The sequence below is a fragment of the Thalassophryne amazonica genome, chromosome 17, assembly GCF_902500255.1.
Source record: "Thalassophryne amazonica chromosome 17, fThaAma1.1, whole genome shotgun sequence".
Taxonomy (NCBI): domain Eukaryota; kingdom Metazoa; phylum Chordata; class Actinopteri; order Batrachoidiformes; family Batrachoididae; genus Thalassophryne; species Thalassophryne amazonica.
In genome coordinates this window covers 65,770,459-65,790,900 of record NC_047119.1, presented here as the reverse complement: position 1 = coordinate 65,790,900, position 20,442 = coordinate 65,770,459, and the positions used below count along the sequence as shown (strand labels likewise).

The following is a 20,442-nucleotide window of genomic DNA, read 5'->3' as shown; positions in this document are numbered from 1 at the left end:
ATTTTTGATAATTTTTAACTTTTTATCTACATAAACAAATTATGCACCACCACAACAAATAACAAATAATGCATGCACCACAGGCAACATGTTTCGAGCCTGCCTATGCAGTATTAAAGAATAACAAAAGAAGACACTAAAGTAAGAAGAGAGAAAGTCATAAGACCTTACCGCAACACCTAAACATAAAAATAAAAGCCATTTTATTGAATATAGACCATGGACTTAACATTTTGGATCATGAAGATCATGCTCTCTGTAAAGGTGGTGATTTGTCAACAATAATTATTTTTGCAATAAAGTAATCCTTATGTTTTTCAGAAATTCTGAAATGGGTATTGTGATACTTTTAAATCCTTTGAATTAAAGGAGAACTTTGGTGTTTTGCAATCTAAGTTTTGTTTTTACACTTTTGGGGTCACCTTTTCACTTGGGACAAAAATAAAATGAATCAGCACAATACTGAGTTGGAATGCAAACACTGTCAAGTACTAACCAGCTAACTAATGCAAGCACATGGGCAGTGGTGAGCACAGCTAACCAAAACATTAGTTTTGATAACTGCAATCAGCTAACTGAAAGGTCATCTTTTATAACGCTAAACTGGTAAACCACTAAAAAATTTATGGGAAGCTACAGCTAACCGATAACTCAGTATTGTCTCTCAGCTACTAACAAGCCGATTTTGAGTTTAAACACCGCCAGTGCTTCTGATAGAATCAAAAGCAATCACAAACCCAAACACGGCAAATGAGTCAGCGCATCTGTCTTTGTGCGCCCTGCCCACTGCTATAGGGAAGCATCATTTATCTTGACAGCATACAGATGTTCAGCCGTGAGGCAGACATCTTGAAAAGGAAAGCAGGTTTGACTTATGGTTTTGATTTATAAATCAAATTAATCCAGAGAGAATAACTACATTAATGTCAACTCTTAAAATGTACAAAGTGAAAATATATCTGTTAATTTTAGAATAATACACTAATTCTGAAGATTTGAACACACAGATGCCCAAAGGGATTATGGGTAAGTTGTGATTCAAAAACCGTGTGATATAACCGGGTGCCAGTAGATGGCAGTGTTCTATGCATTTTGACCCCGGTTATATCACACATTTGTTGACCTGAATCCGAACTTAACAGACTTTTCAGTTTTACAAATACCTTTTGTTTTCTTTTTTCTTTTTTCTTTACAAAAATTACATATTTTACAAACTCATTTATTTTATAAACACCAACACACACACATTACATTAACTTGTGTTGGTTTTTACATAGAATGAATTAGTCAACCAATCAGTGTGAGCAGAGGCTGAGTTTACCCATAATCCCTTTCTGCATCTATGTGTGTTAATGTTCAAATCTTGGAAAGGATTTACTTTTGTTTGTAATCTTTAATGTTTTTAATGTATTATTATGGAACTCATGAACTTTCTGGTGTAATCTGTGAATGGACATTTGTTTCTGCTCTGGTGCTTTCTCTGCAAATGAAGTTCCTAACGGATGAATAAAGTTGATTTGATTTGATGTAAGTGAAGTTCAAGACATATTCAGTGACTTGGAAATGTTCCTGCTATTTCCATCGCCTGACTTGTTTGAAAGGAAACTGGTGCTTATGTTTAGTTTGTCCATTTAGTTTGGGCCTCTGAAAATGGAGGGGCTGTGTATATAAATGTACATAATTCTTAAATGGGTCACGTGAGACTGTCCCTGTGTAACATCTTCACTTTGTCGCTCTTTGACAGTTCTTTTGACAACCTGGCAGCATATCAGCAGAGGTCTCTTGGTCCTATTCAGCAGTCCACTATTTTGGTTGTTGATCCAGTCAAAGGACACATCCTCAAGGCCTCTGGAAGAAACATGTAAGTCTGAATCAGATTTAGTTTTATTTTTAAAATGAAAGCACTGACACAAACAGAAGTAGCTGATCATTTTGTTACTAATACAACTTTATAACAACTAAGAAAATGGAATGTTTGCCATCATCTGTTACAATGAAACTTTTTCCCTTGTAATTATGTATTGATTGCAGGTTTTACTTGCCTCATGGAATAACTACAGATAAGGACAATAATTACTGGGTTACTGATGTAGCTCTCCATCAGGTAAGCTTTGTTTGGGACAGTATGTATAGTCAGACCTGTCACCAGACCTCAGTCTTGGTTGGGGGGGGGCATATGAGATCCATGAGGGGAACAATTTTAGCATACAGTAGCCTACATATTTTTTTATAATCCTACACTGTATTTGCGCAGCATTGACAAACACTAATCATCACATTAAACATAACCAACAACAAATATGACCAGACCAGGTATAATATTTATAATTTAAAGCAATAAATTACATAGGAACAATGTCAATATTAAAAAACTTGATGATAGGTGTGGTGTCTCAAGTGTGACACTAGAGGGTGCTCACACTATAAGCGAACAACCGCTTACAGAGTGGTCAGTCCGGCATCAAAGAGTGAATGAGCTGTAATAAAGTTGTTGTTCCAGTGCAAAGCAGCTTCGGTTCTTTACCAGGATGACTCACAAATACTTGTGCTGTTACAAACACAACAATACATCTACAACATATTACATGTAACACCAGCAGCTGCATCTCTGACAAAACATCACGGCAGATGCATTTTAAAGCAATCATTGACACACACAGAGACGCACACACACACACACACACATACATTTTGAACCTACTTTGAGTAGAGGCAGATCTCTCCAGTCCTTCTTTGTCGTTGTCCTGTTAACCCCCAAAACGTGAGTCATCTGCTAATCGTGAATTATCAGTAAACCATTAATTGCAAAACCAGAGACCAGAGAATGATTTTCTTTGAGGAAAACAAACCACATCTAGGCCCAGGTCCCTCAAGTATTTTCTGACAAAATGTACATGAAATTTCACTCCTTATTTTTCAGAAAATCCTTTTGTATTTTTTTCCGCCATGAAGCTGTGAATCTGATAATGTAACAGACAAAAGTTGCACGATCTGCATTTTTGTGATTTCACACCCATAGAAGCCTATATATAAAACTCCTTCATACAACCCCAATTCCAATGAAGTTGGGACATTGTGTAAAATGTAAATAAAAACAGAATACAATGATTTGCAAATCCTCTTCAACCTATATTCAATTGAATACACCACAAAGACAAGATATTTAATGTTCAAACTGATAAACGTTATTGTTTTTGTGAAAATATTTGCTAATTTTGAAATGGATGCCTGCAACATGTTTCAAAAAAGCTGGGACAGTGGTATGTTTACCACTGTGTTACATCACCTTTCCTTCTAACAACACTCAATAAGTGTTTGGGAACTGACGACACTAATTGTTGAAGTTTGTAGGTGGAATTCTTTCCCATTCATGCTTGATGTACGACTTCAGTTGTTCACTAGCGGGGTCTCCGTTGTCATATTTTGCACTTCATAATGCGCCACACATTTTCAGTGGGCGACAGGTCTGGACTGCAGGCAGGTCAGTCTAGTACCTGCACTCTTACTATGAAGCCATGCTGTTGTAACACGTGCAGAATGTGGCTTGGCATTGTCTTGCTGAAATAAGCAGGGACGTCCCTGAAAAAGACGTTGCTTGGATGATAGCATGTGTTGCTCCAAAACCTGGATGTACCTTTCAGCATTGATGGTGCCATCACAGATGTGTAAGTTGTCCATGCCATAACACATGCACTAACACACCCCCATACCATCACAGACGCTGGCTTTTGAACTTTGCACTGGTAACAATCTAGATGGTCATTTTCCTCTTTTGTCCAGAGGACACAACGTCCATGATTTCCAAAAACTATTTGAATCGTGGACTCATCAGACCACAGCACACTTTTCCACTTTGTGTCTGTCCATTTCAAATGAGCTCGGGCCCAGAGAAGGCGGTGGCGTTTCTGGATGTTGTTGATGTATGGCTTTCGCATTGCATGGTAGAGTTTTAACTTGCACTTGTAGATGTAGCGACGAACTGTGTTAACTGACAGTGGTTTTCTGAAGTGTTCCTGAGCCCACGCAGTAAGATCCTTTACACAATGATGTCGGTTTTTAATGCAGTGCCGCCTGAGGGATCGAATGTTTTTGTTATGTGCAGAAAGTTCTCCAGATTCCTTGAATCTTCTGATTATATTATGGAGTGTAGATGATGGAATCACTAAATTCCTTGCAATTGAACATTGAGAAACATTTTTCTTAAGCTTTTAGACTATTTTTTCATGCAGTTGTTCACAAAGTGGTGATCCTCACCCCATCTTTGCATGTGAATGGTTGAGCCTTTTGGGGATGCTCCTTTTATACCCAATCATGACACTCACCTGTTTCTAATTAGGTGTTCTTTGAGCATTAATCAACTTTCCCAGTGTTTTGTTGCCCGGTCCCAACTTTTTTGAAACGTGTTGCAGGCATCCATTTCAATATGAGCAAATATTTGCACAAAAACAACAAAGTTTATCAGTCTGAACATTGAATATCTTGTATTTGTGGTGTATTCAATTGAATATAGGTTGAAGAGGATTTTCAATCAATCAATCAACTTTTTTTTTATATAGCGCCAAATCACAACAAACAGTTGCCCCAAGGCGCTTTATATTGTAAGGCAAGGCCATACAATAATTATGAAAAACCCCAACGGTCAAAACGACCCCCTGTGAGCAAGCACTTGGCAACAGTGGGAAGGAAAAACTCCCTCTTAACAGGAAGAAACCTCCAGCAGAACCAGGCTCAGGGAGGGGCAGTCTTCTGCTGAGACTGGTTGGGGCTGAGGGAAAGAACCAGGAAAAAGACATGCTGTGGAGGGGGGCAGAGATCGATCACTAATGATTAAATGCGGAGTGATGCATACAGAGCAAAAAGAGAAAGAAACAGTGCATCATGGGAACCCCCCCACAGTCTACGTCTAAAGCAGCATAACCAAGGGATAGTCCAGGGTCACCCAATCCAGCCCTAACTATAAGCCTTAGCGAAAAGGAAAGTTTTAAGCCTAATCTTAAAAGTAGAAAGGGTATCTGTCTCCCTGATCTGAATTGGGAGCTGGTTCCACAGGAGAGGAGCCTGAAAGCTGAAGGCTCTGCCTCCCATTCTACTCTTACAAACCCTAGGAACTACAAGTAAGCCTGCAGTCTGAGAGCGAAGCGCTCTATTAGGGTGATATGGTACTACGAGGTCCCTAAGATAAGATGGGACCTGATTATTCAAAACCTTATAAGTAAGAAGAAGAATTTTAAATTCTATTCTAGAATTAACAGGAAGCCAATGAAGAGAGGCCAACACGGGTGAGATATGCTCTCTCCTGCTAGTCCCCGTCAGTACTCTAGCTGCAGCATTTTGAATTAACTGAAGGCTTTTTAGGGAACTTTTAGGACAACCTGATAATAAAGAATTACAATAGTCCAGCCTAGAGGAAATAAATGCATGAATTAGTTTTTCAGCATCACTCTGAGACAAGACCTTTCTGATTTTAGAGATATTGCGTAAATGCAAAAAGGCAGTCCTACATATTTGTTTAATATGCGCTTTTCAAATTCAAATTTTCAAATCATTGTATTCTGTTTTTATTTACATTTTACACAATGTCCCAACTTCATTGGAATTGGGGTTGTAGTTGTCTTGGTGTTTTGATTGCTTCTATCACTGGTCTTTCACAGTGACCCAGTTTTTTTTTTTTTTTTTTTTTTTTTTTTTTTTTTTTAATGAACAGCTTGCTCTTGACAGATTTAACTTAAGTTACCATGCTATTTGAATTTGCATTGACCATCATTTATGATACCTCATATATTAAGAAATAAAGTGATGTATCCATCCCTCGGCTTGTCTAATGAAAACTGGCTGGATGATTTTTACAATTATTCTCTGACATTTGAGGCACATTCAGTAAAAGTGGCCGTAATACAGTGCATCTGGAAAGTATTCACAGTGCCTTACTTTTTCCACATTTTGCTATATTACAGCCTTATTCCAAAATGGATGAAATTCATTTTTTTTCCTCCTTACAAATGACTTAAAAACTAGTGTGTTGCCTGTGGGGATCCATGAGTTCTAGATTGGGTAGTGTTTATATAATTGGTAGCTGACATTTTTCAAGGGTGGTAATAAATTATGCAAAGTTTCTATAATGATTTTAACTGAAAATGCAGGAAAATAAAATGAGAACGTTTTGTGAATAATTGTATTTAATTTTTGGCACATTTAGTTAATGTCATGTTTTACAACTGGCAAGGTTGAGATATTGCCTTTGTTCAGAGCTTGTCTGGTTACCTGGGACTGATTAGTGGTGATAACAGCGTCCATTGTTCACTGTTGTTACCTAATAGCGCTAATTTCTCCAAAAATATTAGTCCTATCAACTTTATATTTTCGTGGCATTTGTCCCTAATCCAAAATATATAAATATTCCAAATGGCAACTTCGATCAGCTGTCCGTGATCGAAGTTACACACACGCATACACGTACACAGAGGCTACTTCACTTTTAATATATGGATAAATACATAAGTATTCACAGTCTTTGTCATGAAGCTCAAAATAGAGCTCAGGTGCCACCTGTTTCCACTGATCATATCTGAGATGTTTTGACAGCTTAATTGGAGTCCACCTGGGGTAAATTCATTGAATAGACACGATTTGGAAAGTCAAAGGAATTGTCTGTAGACCTCTGAGACAGGATTGTCTTGAGGCACAAATCTGGGGAAGGGTATATCAAATCAAATCAAATCAATTTTATTTATATAGTGCCAAATCACAACAACAGTTGCCCCAAGGCGCTTTATATTGCAAGGCAAAAGCCATACAATAATTACAGAAAAACCCCAATGGTCAAAACGACCCCCTATGAGCAAGCACTTGGCGACAGTGGGCAGGAAAAACTCCCTTTTAACAGGAAGAAACCTCCAGCAGAACCAGGCTCAGGGAGGGGCAGTCTTCTGCTGGGACTGGTTGGGGCTGAGGGGAGAAAATCAGGAAAAAGACATGCTGTGGAAGGGAGCAGAGATCAATCACTAATGATTAAATGCAGAGTGGTGCATACAGAGCAAAAAGAGAAAGAAACACTCAGTGCATCATGGGAAACCCCCCAGCAGTCTAAGTCTATAGCAGCATAACTAAGGGATGGTTCAGGGTCACCTGATCCAGCCCTAACTATAAGCTTTAGCAAAAAGGAAAGCTTTAAGCCTAATCTTAAAAGTAGAGAGGGTGTCTGTCTCCCTGATCCAAATTGGGAGCTGGTTCCACAGGAGAGGAGCCTGAAAGCTGAAGGCTCTGCCTCCCATTCTACTCTTACAAACCCTAGGAACTACAAGTAAGCCTGCAGTCTGAGAGCAAAGTGCTCTATTGGGGTGATATGGTACTAAGAGGTCCCTAAGATAAGATGGGACCTGATTATTCAAAACCTTATAAGTAAGAAGAAGAATTTTAAATTCTATTCTAGAATTAACAGGAAGCCAATGAAGAGAGGCCAGTATGGGTGAAATATGCTCTCTCCTTCTAGTCCCTGTCAGTACTCTAGCTGCAGCATTTTGAATTAACTGAAGGCTTTTCAGGGAACTTTTAGGACAACCTGATAATAATGAATTACAGTAGTCCAGCCTAGAGGAAATAAATGCATGAATTACTTTTCAGCATCACTCTGAGACAGGACCTTTCTAATTTTAGAGATATTGCACAAATGTAAAAAAGCAGTCCTACATATTTGCTTAATATGCACATTGAAGGACATATCCTAATCAAAAATGACTCCAAGATTTCTCACAGTATTACTAGAGGTCAGGGTAATGCCATCCAGAGTAAGGATCTGGTTAGACACCATGTTTCTAAGATTTGTGGGGCCAAGTACAATAACTTCAGTTTTATCTGAATTTAAAAGCAGGAAATTAGAGGTCATCCATGTCTTTATGTCTGTAAGACATTCCTGCAGTTTAACTAATTGGTGTGTGTCCTCTGGCTTCATGGATAGATAAAGCTGGGTATCATCTGCGTAACAATGAAAATTTAAGCAATGCTTTCTAATAATACTGCCTAAGGGAAGCATGTATAAAGTGAATAAAATTGGTCCTAGCACAGAACCTTGTGGAACTCCATAATTAACCTTAGTCTGTGAAGAAGCTTCCCCATTTACATGAACAAATTGTAATCTATTAGATAAATATGATTCAAACCACCGCAGCGCAGTGCCTTTAATACCTATGGCATGCTCTAATCTCTGTAATAAAATTTTATGGTCAACAGTATCAAGAATAGATACTGGTCATATATAGAAACATTTCTGCTGCTTTGAAGGTCCCAGTGAGCGCAGTGACCTTCATCATCCGTAAATAGAAGCTCTTCCTAGAGCTGGCCGTGCGTCTAAACTAAGCAGTCGGGGACAAGGGCCTTAGTCAGGGAGGTGACCAAGAACCCAATGGTCACTGTCAGAGCTCCAGCATTCCTCTGTGGAGAGGAGAACCTTCCAGAAGGACAACCATCTCTGCAGCAGTCCACCAATCAGTCCTGTATGGCAGGGTAGCCAGACCATGAGAAACAAAATTTTCTGGTCTGATGAGACAAACATTGAACTCTGTCACAGGCGGCATGTTCGGAGGAAACCAGGCACCATCCCTACAGTGAAGCATGATGGTGGCAGCATCATGCTGTGGGGATGTTTTTCAGCAGCAGGAGCTGGGAGACTATAGGCTTGAGGGAAAGATGAATGTAGCAATGTACAGAGACATCCTGGATGAAAACCTGCTCCAGAGAGCCCAGCCCTGAATTTGATTGAACATCTCTGGAGAGATTTGAAAATGGCTGTGCACTGACGCTCCCCATCCAACCTGATGGAGCTTGAGAGGTGCTGCAAAAAGGAATGGACAAAACTGCCAAAAGATAGGTGCACCAAGCAAAGGCTGTGAATCCTTATCTACATGTGATTTCAATTTGCAAAACTTTCAAAAAACTTTTTCATGTTGTCATTATGAGGTGTTGTGAGTAGAATTTTGCCGGAAACAAATCTGTTTATTCCATTTTGGAATAAGGCTGTAACATAACAAAATGTGGGAAAAGTGAAGCTCTGTGAATACTTTGCACAGTAACTGAATAGTTTATGTGATGTTTTTGTTAAACCTCCTTGAATTAAAGGTCAGAGTCTACATTACAATCATATCATGATTGTTTTATTTGTACCCTATTCCTGTGGTGTACAGAGGCAAAAAATACAGGTGCAATATCACTGTAGATAGCTCGAATCATTTGACTGCTGTCCATACAGTTAAAATCTTTACCACATATTCAGCCCTTTTCTTTCTGTGCAAACCTTAGGTGTTAAAAGTGACGAGTGATGGCAGAGACAGAACCCTCTTGGCACTTGGACAGGCTTTCATACCAGGCAGTGACCAGAATCACTTCTGCAAACCTACTGATGTCGCTGTTGACACGGTTACTGGGAACATCTTCATATCGGATGGTTACTGCAATGCCAGGATAGTTAAGTTTTCAGCTGGAGGCCAGTACCTGTCTGAATGGGGTGCAGGTACTAGTCTGACTCTACACAAATAACACTGATAAGTTGGTAGAGTGCGACAGATGGGAAGCTGGATGTTCCTTTGTTTTCAATGTGATAATAATGGAACATTCTGCTCCTGGCAGCTGTGCGAGCAGCTCCTTCACACGTGACACAAAAGTTAAACTAAATTCCCCTTTTTTCTGCTTGTCAAAGCAACAAGAAGAACAAGCGGAATGTTTTACTTTAGCAACATGCAGAGACAGATTAACTGTTGTAGTGCAGAGGCTGGGGTTTATTTTTTTGGATTATGGGTGCTCGTAGTAGAATAGTGCCCTGTGGAATAAGCTGTGAGACTCACTCCTTATACATGTCTTGGACGAATAGGCACTTAACGCTCCCCATGCCCACAGCGGAGGTGGGAGCTCACGCTTAGTCACGTGAGATTTACGCACTATTGAGGATGCACATTGAGAATGTATACAACGCTCTATTGCCAGTGATGTTTTGATGGTTTCTTTCAGTAGTGATTTTCATGCAGTCACTCAGCTTTTGAGGACAGCCTGCTCCAGACACATTTACCATTCTGTCTGCTTTCTTAGTGATAGTGTAGCATAATTTGTAATTCTGTGTTTGTTTATGTTGTTGTTGGGGTTTTTTTTTGGGGGGGGGGTGTAAGCAAAAACTCACTGGATTTTGATAGAAGATATCATAAGCTTAAAAAAATTTCTTCACATTCAAAAGGTCCAAAATCCAAGATGGCATCCAAAATGGCCTCCATTTAGCAATGATGAAATATTTGTGCTAATACACTAGATATATTTACAAATGTCTCTAAGTATAGGTTTTCTGACACAAGGAAACCAATGGGATCATCAAATTTAGGCTAAAGTTATTATTTACATGCCTAATTTCAAGATGGCATCCAAATGTTCCTTGAACATTTGATAATTTAGTTTTTTTTTGGGGGGGGGGGGGGGGGGGGGGGGGTTTTGCTGCTCAGCTGACAAATAAGGCCAAAGTCCAAAATCCAGAGTTTTTGACTTCTTGTTAGATGAAGACTCTGCCATGTTGGTTAATATACGGACTCTAAGGGATATTATAGTTGCTGTGTGGTCTTGTTTCCTGGAAATACAAAGAAAATATATCTTTGCATACATATAAACACCAAATGTTTAAACCTAATACGGAAAAACTGTATCCAGCGACTGCATACACACATCAGTTTTGGGTCCGCCACATTTAATTCAGGATGGCAGTCAGTCTGAAATTTCACAAAATAAAAAGACTAGTAGTCACAGGGAAGTTGTTATCCATGTGCGAATCTCTAGATAGTTTTACAAGGAATAGATGCTGAAAAAAAATATTGGAACCAGATTTATATTAACTGTAATGTCAAATGTATGCCGTTTTTGTATTATGGAAGCCATCTTGGATTTCAGGGTGTTACAACACACACAAAAATGACACCCTATTTTTTTTTTAAAATGTTTAAATCATATTCTAACAGAATCAGGTGAGTTGTTGTTTTTACCAAAAGAAAAAAAAACACAAATTTTTATTCCGTGACAAATGAGCCTACACTATGACACAAAATGTTTAAAATAATTTCTAGAACTTTTTATCTGCTAACTTGTCAATGAAATCATGAGGTATTAGCATACAACTGTGATAATATTTTTGTGCCTTTGGTCCTTTAAAAATGGGGCCCACACATGCTGTAATTCTGCATAATCCTCATGCACTGGAGGTATTTATTCTCAAGTTAATGTTGACACTCTATCAGATCATATTGATAAATTGCTTTCAACTGTGATATGCTTTGACTGATAGCCAAATAAAAACTTCAGTGAGCTAACAATTAGGATGATTTTCACATTTTAGGAATGAGTAAATCACAATTTAGCAGCAATAGAAAATGTGATTTATTATGTTTTTTATTATTATTATTATTATTATGTTTTGCAACATGGGGTTGGCAGAAATTCTGCACTTTTCATAATCTTCACTCTTCTTTTTCCCTTTAATTCAATAATTTAAGGTTCTTCAGACAGAAGGAGACGTGTGCCATTTAAAATTCCCCACAGCCTGGTTTTCCTTCCTGACAAACAGGAAATATGCGTGGCTGACAGGGAAAATGGCCGTATCCAGTGTTTCTTAGCCCAGACTGGAGAATTTGTCAAGGAAATTAAGAAAGAAGACTTTGGAGGAGAGGTGTTTGCTATTACCTATAGTAGTGCTGAAGGTAAGGGCTAACACTTTATATTTCATCCCCACATCTCTCTTACCACTTTTAATTGTGCATTAAATTGAAAATATTAAAATTCTATGATCTGATAACGTTAAAGACTGTTCAATTAATGTACAAAGTTAAAAATAAGCAATTGCTATTTAGAATTCAAGATTTTTTTTACCCAAAGAGAAGGAATAGATAGTGCCTTTTGAGCACTATGTACATTGTTTTCTTTTTTTTTTTTTTTTTCTTTTAACTGCTTTGTCTGAGTTTTGTTTGTGTACAAGGTATTTTTGTTAAGCATATATGTGCCTAAATACATTCACTTCAGTACAAATTCAAAGTCACCATTCTTCTGTCCAAGAAAATGACAAAGTAAAAAAAAAGTCAATGTGTGTGTGAATAGCAATAAGGTTTAGCTCCTCTTCTCTTTAATTCTTAGATCATTTAAAATATATTGATTCTGTTGCCAAATACAGCAGGAAAGGTTAATTGGATCTCATCAGGGGAGTGAATGTCATGGCAGTGTTGGCCTTAAGCCAGTCCCCGCTTTCAATGTTTGTCACCTGATTGACTGTTTGTGGTGGAAAAACAAATTGGCTACCCAATCGAGGCCTGAAAATGGTGCAATGTGTGGTGAAAGCAGCATTGGAGGACATTGTGAGCATTCTGGAATGTTTTAAACATTTTTAAAAAATTTATGACATTGGGACACACCATCATCCAAACTGTGAATAGTCTAATGTAATTATTAGAGGTAGTATTTAGTAAATGTCAGAGCCTGTGAACGGAGCGAGCACAGTCTGTCAGAGCATGGGGCAGCATACTAGAAGAAACTGGAGCTTCAAGCCTGAAACATGTCTTGCTCCACATACCAGTACGATGCCAGACCCGCACACAACATGCATCTTTTATTGTAATTTTACAGGTGGCTTATTTATTTATTTATTTTAAAATTTCCTTAGTGTATCTCGAAGTAAGGCATTTTTGCTTGAGTGTGGTTCTGGCTACTCAGTTATTTTGATGCCAGGCTACAGTTTAAGTTATGTTTAAAATACAGTGCAGATTGTTTTTTGTCTTGAAATGAGTGGTGACCAATTTCATTGGAGTGGAATGGAAAGGGACCAGAGCGGGGAGCGTTCATGAGCGCTGTAGTCTGCAGTGGCAATAGTAGATGACGTGGACACACGGGTATAACATGCAGCGATATGGATTAACCATTCTCTGAGCAGAGGTCTCCTGATTCTCCCCTGCTACATGAATCTCATTATGAGCATGTCTCACTCTGCAACAGAAGACAGTTTTGAGATGTTAAAAGATACATTTTAGCTTTGTGGTAAAGTGTGGTAATTAGTACTGAAGTACTTCATAGACTGTATGGAGTAGTGTTGTGTGGTGCACATCGACACATTGACTTGTTTTATGGGACTCATCCATTCTCTGGTGTAGTTGGCAATAATAGTAAGAAACACTAATTTTGCCTGCTATTTTAATACACTGGGCCAGATTTCCTCATTTTTGGAATCGGGATTTAAATTGGGGCCAGCTTTAAAGTGATTTCTTTCAAGTATTGTTTGCAAGGGCAGAATGACTGCACAACACTCATCGATAATAGAAAAATCACCCAAGTATTTTCTGCACACATTTTAAAATAATCTGGGTTTTCTGGCATCAGAAATATTGGGTAGAGGAATATTTCTGAGGGTGACCACCCAGACAGACAATCACTCAGTCCTTGCCTCTCAAAAGTAACCACCTATCTGCCACAGCCAACTCAAATGTGGACACACCCTTGGCCTTCTCAAACCATTGGGGTCCTCAACACTGAGGCACCTATGTGCTGGATCATGCACAGAGAGACACCCCACATGGCCACAATGTTGTAGTTGATGCTTCCCCACAATGCAAATGATAGTACTCCCTGAGTAACCATTACTTCAACAAAAAAATCATTCCAGCAGTACCCACGGAACTTCCAGTTAGCACTGTTGCCAATAATTAGCAAGTGTAGATTGCTTGGTGATGTTAGCTACAGTCATAATGCCACCAATATCCTGTCAATAAACTAGTCAATAAACCAAATCTAGTTATCGCGGTACCCAATCCACCCAGTATAAGAACCACTTTAGGCCAAAAATGTGTGTTAATCATCCAATTTCACGTCACCCAGCTTTATTTGTCCCACTCGGGTTACACCAGTAGGGGTGGATCGTATAAACAATTTGAATTTCCTCTACAGTGCAGGTTTTCTTTATATCGGCTGACCAGTAAAACAGACTTTGACATCATCAGTGAATCTCTTGAAAACGTGAGAGCTCATGCTGTTATGATTTGAAATGGAAAAAGCTCTCTGATGGTAAAGCTGCCACTGAATATGTCTTGGACTTTATTTACAATTACAAAGAAATACAAACAATATGGCACTTTATGGTAAATCTGCATAGAGTAGACAGTTCTCAAAAACTGAGTGACTGTGCAAGATGGAGAAGACACCCAGACAACCCAGGAGATGTTATGGGGTTATATATAATTTCTCCAATCACGGCCACGTAAGCCTATAACTTCTTCTGGGTTGTCTGGGTGTCTTGGTGGCTTTCCTCACTCTTCTACTAAGAAGTAGAAGAGTGAGGAATATATATATATATATATATGACCTTTCATGCTTCAAATTTTACTGTAATAAATTTTAGGTAATACCATCCAGCACTACATGCTCGTCTCATCTAAGGTGTTGAGTGGAACTACAAAGTTTTTCCCTGTTATATCCCGGTGTTAAAATCTCTTCACTGGTTCATGTGAAGGCAAATTTTGAGGTTCTGTTGTTGACTTTTAAGATACTGAGTGGGGCTCACCCTCTTGTTTGACTGAGATGTTAAAGTCTTATGTGCCAGTACACTGCCTGTGTTCACAGGGAGCTGGTTTGTTGTGTGTTCCTAAGGTTAAGAAGATGACTGTGGGAAGTAGAGCTTTTTCATATCATGTGCCAACTTTGTGGAACAGTTTGCCACTTGAAGTAAGGCTGTTGAGATATTTAAGGCCAAATATAAGACTTAGTTCTCTAAAGCAGTGGATCTCAAATCAGTGCTCAAGGATTTATTGAGTGCTCAATTTTATTCACTTTATACATGCTTCCCTTAGGCAGTATTATTAGACGGTATTGCTTAAATTTTCATTGTTACGCAGATGATACCCAGCTTTATCTATCCATGAAGCCAGAGGATACACACCAATTAGCTAAACTGCAGGATTGTCTTACAGACATAAACACATGGATGACCTCTAATTTCCTGCTTTTAAACTCAGATAAAACTGAAGTTATTGTACTTGGCCCCACAAATCTTAGAAGCATGGTGTCTAACCAGATCTTTACTCTGGATGGCATTTCCCTGACCTCTAGTAATACTGTGAGAAATCTTGGAGTCATTTTTGATCAGGATATGTCATTCAAAGCGCATATTAAACAAATATGTAGGACTGCCTTTTTGCATTTACGCAATATCTCTAAAATCAGAAAGGTCTTGTCTCAGAGTGATGCTGAAAAACTAATTCATGCATTTATTTCCTCTAGGCTGGACTATTGTAATTCATTATTATCAGGTTGTCCTAAAAGTTCCCTAAAAAGCCTTCAGTTGGTTCAGAATGCTGCAGCTAGAGTACTGACGGGGACTAGCAGGAGAGAGCATATCTCACCCGTGTTGGCCTCTCTTCATTGGCTTCCTGTTAATTCTAGAATAGAATTTAAAATTCTTCTTCTTACTTATAAGGTTTTGAATAATCAGGTCCCATCTTATCTTAGGGACCTCGTAGTACCATATTACCCCATTAGAGCGCTTCGCTCTCAGACTGCAGGCTTACTTGTAGTTCCTAGGGTTTGTAAGAGTAGAATGGGAGGCAGAGCCTTCAGCTTTCAGGCTCCTCTCCTGTGGAACCAGCTCCCAATTCAGATCAGGGAGACAGATACCCTCTCTACTTTTAAGATTAGGCTTAAAACTTTCCTTTTCGCTAAGGCTTATAGTTAGGGCTGGATCAGGTGACCCTGGACCATCCCTTGGTTATGCTGCTTTAGACGTAGACTGTGGGGGGGTTCCCATGATGCACTGTTTCTTTCTCTTTTTGCTCCGTATGCATCACTCTGCATTTAATCATTAGTGATCGATCTCTGCCCCCCTCCACAGCATGTCTTTTTCCTGGTTCTTTCCCTCAGCCCCAACCAGTCTCAGCAGAAGACTGCCCCTCTCTGAGCCTGGTTCTGTTGGAGGTTTCTTCCTGTTAAAAGGGAGTTTTTCCTTCCCACTGTAGCCAAGTGCTTGCTCATAGGGGGTCGTTTTGACCGTTGGGGTTTTTCATAATTATTGTATGGCCTTGCCTTACAATATAGAGAGCCTTGGGGCAACTGTTTGTTGTGATTTGGTGCTATATAAAAAAAAAGTTGATTGATTGAGTTGAAGGATCATCTAACCTACACATTTTCCATCTCTCTCTGCTCAGGTGTCTGTTAGTAGTTGATTGGTTGCACACCTGAATAAGCTGATCTGCTTGTGGCAGAGAAGGGAGAGATGGAAAATGTGTAGGAAAGGTGGTCCTTGAGAACTGCTGCTTTAAGTCATATAACCTTTGAGGTATAGGCCTGTTGCAAACATTACTATATCAACTAATCATTCCAGATATAAAGATGTTTAGCTGGGCTCAATATATCGCGCTTTACATGCCTGTTTGTTTACACAAGTCACTGACATTTTAGCGAGTCGCGCTGCTTCTGTCCCTCTCATCTCCCGATCTCTGCAGGGGGCGGGGTCAGCCTGTTCAGCCCGCTGTCTGTGTGGGAGGTGCTCAGAGCAGCCAGCATGCGAACCAGCCAGTTGAAGCTAAGCGATGGCATTATTCCATACAGAAAGTTTGGAAGTATAAATGGAAGTGGTTAACTTACCTTTTTCTTCCAAAACATGAACGTAAAAGCAAAAGGGTACTGATCCATATTTATAGTGAATCACCGTCCCTGTGTGAGATCAGTTCACTGCATGTGCATTTCAGCAGACATGCGACCAACTAATTCCAAAAGTTGGTGTTTTGTATGAATAAGTAAGATTTCACAGATGGGATGTTTGCTTAATAACAATGCTGCCTACGATGATTTTAAATCTGTACAGAGTAGCTTTGTGGCTTTGTTTTTTCTGATGCCATCATCTTCAGACATCCGTTCAAAGGACTAAACAAGCTGTACACACAATAATTTCATTCACTACGAATGGCAAGAGATGTGAACAATTTCAAAAACATTTAATGAAAAAAGAAATTTACACATTCACATATATATATAGTACCTGACAGAGTTCAGCTCTCTGCTGCTCATAGATTAAAGCTACTGTGTGTAAGTTTTTAACACAGGAACAGTTGAACTGGAAAATTTTTAACTGTCCAGGTGTCCCTTGTAAAAGAGATCTTGATCTCAGTGGGACTTACCTGGTTAAATAAAGGTTAAATTATCCAGTATTCCAAAGTCCTCATTTGTGGTTTTTATGATTTTTTTTTTACTTTTTATTCTTAATAAACCTTTTATGTTCTGTATTGTTTGATTGTTTTAATATCTTATGGGCTCCATTGCACAGGACTTCACAAATAAAATTATTATTATTATTTATCGGTTGGCTGAGAGTCAGGTGAAGTTGCTACTGCTAACATGGTACTATGCAGAGCCGCCCCCACTTTTCAGGAAACCTAGTGTTGATGTCACTATGGGTTTGTCCAGTATGTGGTGCTGCCACACCAAATGCATTGAGCTTGTTGCATCCCTGGTAAAGTTTGTGTGCAGCATCAAACACTGGACACACACAGCACTGAAACGGTATTAGTCATCTTCATTACTTGTTGATAGTTTTTCTAAACAGAAATGTCTCTGTAATCCAGGCACTAATTTTGTCTGAAACTTTACTTTCTGGTGGACATGTCCACCACTAAAGTTAGCAAGTGGTTGTCAGTCCTCTGTGTTTTGAGCTGCTCTCCCTGTGTGCCCTGTGTGCTTAAGTCTGTTTTGTATTGAAGTTCAGTTTGTTTGCTAAAACTAAGCAAAGTCTCATGGTGGTGCATCACTTTTTCACAATAAATAGCTGCTCCTCCCTTCATGTCTAAATACTTTTATTGTGAAGTATATTCAAGACAAGATGAGTAGTTAGCAGTAGCTTTGTACAGTAACACGTAGAGAACAGCAGACAGCTACAATAACTGCAGTGGTGTTATGGAAATGCATTAGAACTGTGGTGTGCACGTGTTGTGCACTATCACATCACCTGAACCAAACGGGTCTATTCATATATAGTACAGTAAGAGTTAAACCCCTAAAGAAACATGGGTGGCACTTCATAATAATGACACACTATAAAGCATTTGTTGAGCACTTGTAAACTGACGGTTGATGCTTTATTGAACATTTGTAAAGCATTTTTTATACATTAATTCTCATCAGTAACGTCATTTGTAAACACAATTAAGAAAGTTTTGTTCCTAGTAAATAAGCCCATCAGATGTATGTTTAATTGAAATGCCATACTTGATAAACAATATGTTAATTCCCTTGATTTTTGGAACCTCTACTGGTGGTTGGCTCTCACTGCGGTATTGTATCACTTCCTGTTCCGGAGCACAGTGGTGTTTTGCTGTATCTGTTAGCTGTTTAATCTGCGGAGTTAGATTGATCTAGTTAACTAGATAACGATTTGTTTCACAGTGTAATCTTCACGTGCCTTAACTAAAGCACTCCCTCTGCTGAATCACCTCTAAATTATTTACACATTATTCACTTTGCGTGTTTTTAGGAATCCGCTAGCTTAGCGCAGTTACTAGCTCTTAGCCGGTTTAGCATGGTGGCTTCTCCTGTCTCTCCCGCACTTTTCTGCTCTGGGTGTGAAATGTTTAGTTATTCCTCGGCCTCCTTTAGCAGTAATGGTACTTGTAATAAGGGTTGCTTATTCGTAGCTTTGGAGGCCAGGCTGGGCGAATTGGAGACTCTGCTCCGCACCTTGGAAAATCCTACAGCTAGCCAGGCCCCTGTAGTCAGTGCGGACCAAGGTAGCTTAGCCGCTGTTAGTTCCCTCCCGGCAGATCCCGAGCAGCCGGGAAAGCAGGCTGACTAGGTGACTGTGAGGAGGAAGCGTAGTCCTAAACAGAAGCCCCGTGTACACCGCCAACCCGTTCACATTTCTAACTGTTTTTCCCCACTCGGCGACACACCGCTGAGGATCAAACTCTGGTTATTGGCGACTCTGTTTGAGAAATGTGAAGTTAGCGACACCAGCAACCATAGTCAATTGTCTTCCGGGGGCCAGAGCAGGCGACATTGAAGGAAATTTGAAACTGCTGGCTAAGGCTAAGCGTAAATTTGGTAAGATTGTAATTCACGTCGGCAGTAATGACACCCGGTTACGCCAATCGGAGGTCACTAAAATTAATATTGAATCGGTGTGTAACTTTGCAAAAACAATGTCGGATTCTGTAGTTTTCTCTGGGCCCCTCCCCAATCGGACCGGGAGTGACATGTTTAGCCGTATGTTCTCCTTGAATTGCTGGCTGTCTGAGTGGTGTCCAAAAAATGAGGTGGCTTCATAGATAATTGGCAACGCTTCTGGGGAAAACCTGGTCTTGTTAGGAGAGACGGCATCCATCCCACTTTGGATGGAGCAGCTCTCATTTCTAGAAATCTGGCCAATTTTCTTAAATCCTCCAAACCGTGACTATCCAGGGTTGGGACCAGGAAGCAGAGTTGTAGTCTTACACACCTCTCTGCAGCTTCTCTCCCCCTGCCATCCCCTCATTACCCCATCCCCGTAGAGACGGTGCCTGCTCCCAGACCACCAACAACCAGCAAAAATCTATTTAAGCATAAAAATTCAAAAAATTTATACAGACTAAAACAGTTAAATGTGGTCTATTAAACATTAGATCTCTCTCTTCTAAGTCCCTGTTAGTAAATGATATAATAATGGATCAACATATTGATTTATTCTGCCTTACAGAAACCTGGTTACAGCAGGATGAATATGTTAGTTTAAATGAGTCAACACCCCCGAGTCACACTAACTGCCAGAATGCTCGTAGCACGGGCTGAGGCGGAGGATTAGCAGCAATCTTCCACTCCAGCTTATTAATTAATCAAAAATCCAGACAGAGCTTTAATTCATTTGAAAGCTTGTCTCTTAGTCTTGTCCATCCAAATTGGAAGTCCCAAAAACCAGTTTTATTTGTTGTTATCTATCGTCCTCCTGGTCGTTACTGTGAGTTTCTCTGTGAATTTTCGGACCTTTTGTCTGACTTAGTGCTTAGCTCAGATAAGATAATTATAGTGGGCGATTTTAACATCCACACAGATGCTGAGAATGACAGCCTCAACACTGCATTTAATCTATTGTTAGACTCGATTGGCTTTGCTTAAATTGTAAATGAGTCCACCCACCACTTTAATCATACCTTAGATCTTGTTCTGACTTATGGTATGGAAATTGAAGACTTAACAGTATTCCCTGAAAACCCCCTTCTGTCTGATCATTTCTTAATAACATTTACATTTACTCTGATGGACTACCCAGTAGTGGGGAATAAGTTTCCTTACAGTCTTTCAGAAAGCGCTGTAACTAGGTTTAAGGATATGATTCCTTCTTTATGTTCTCCAGTGCCATATACCAACACAGGGCAGAGTAGCTACCTAAACTCTGTGAGTGAGATAGATTATCTCGTCAGTAGTTTTATA

At 39.4% G+C, this 20,442-nt stretch overlaps 1 protein-coding gene across 1 annotated transcript in view; it reads left to right on the top strand.

The window, feature by feature from the left end:
- pam (peptidylglycine alpha-amidating monooxygenase) overlaps positions 1 to 20,442 on the top strand; it is a 180,383-nt gene that overhangs the window by 97,708 nt on the left and 62,233 nt on the right. Inside the window, 4 exon segments of the mRNA XM_034192957.1 lie at positions 1,745 to 1,861; positions 2,032 to 2,104; positions 9,292 to 9,502; positions 11,514 to 11,717. Of these exon segments, the coding sequence (XP_034048848.1) occupies positions 1,745 to 1,861; positions 2,032 to 2,104; positions 9,292 to 9,502; positions 11,514 to 11,717 (605 nt within the window).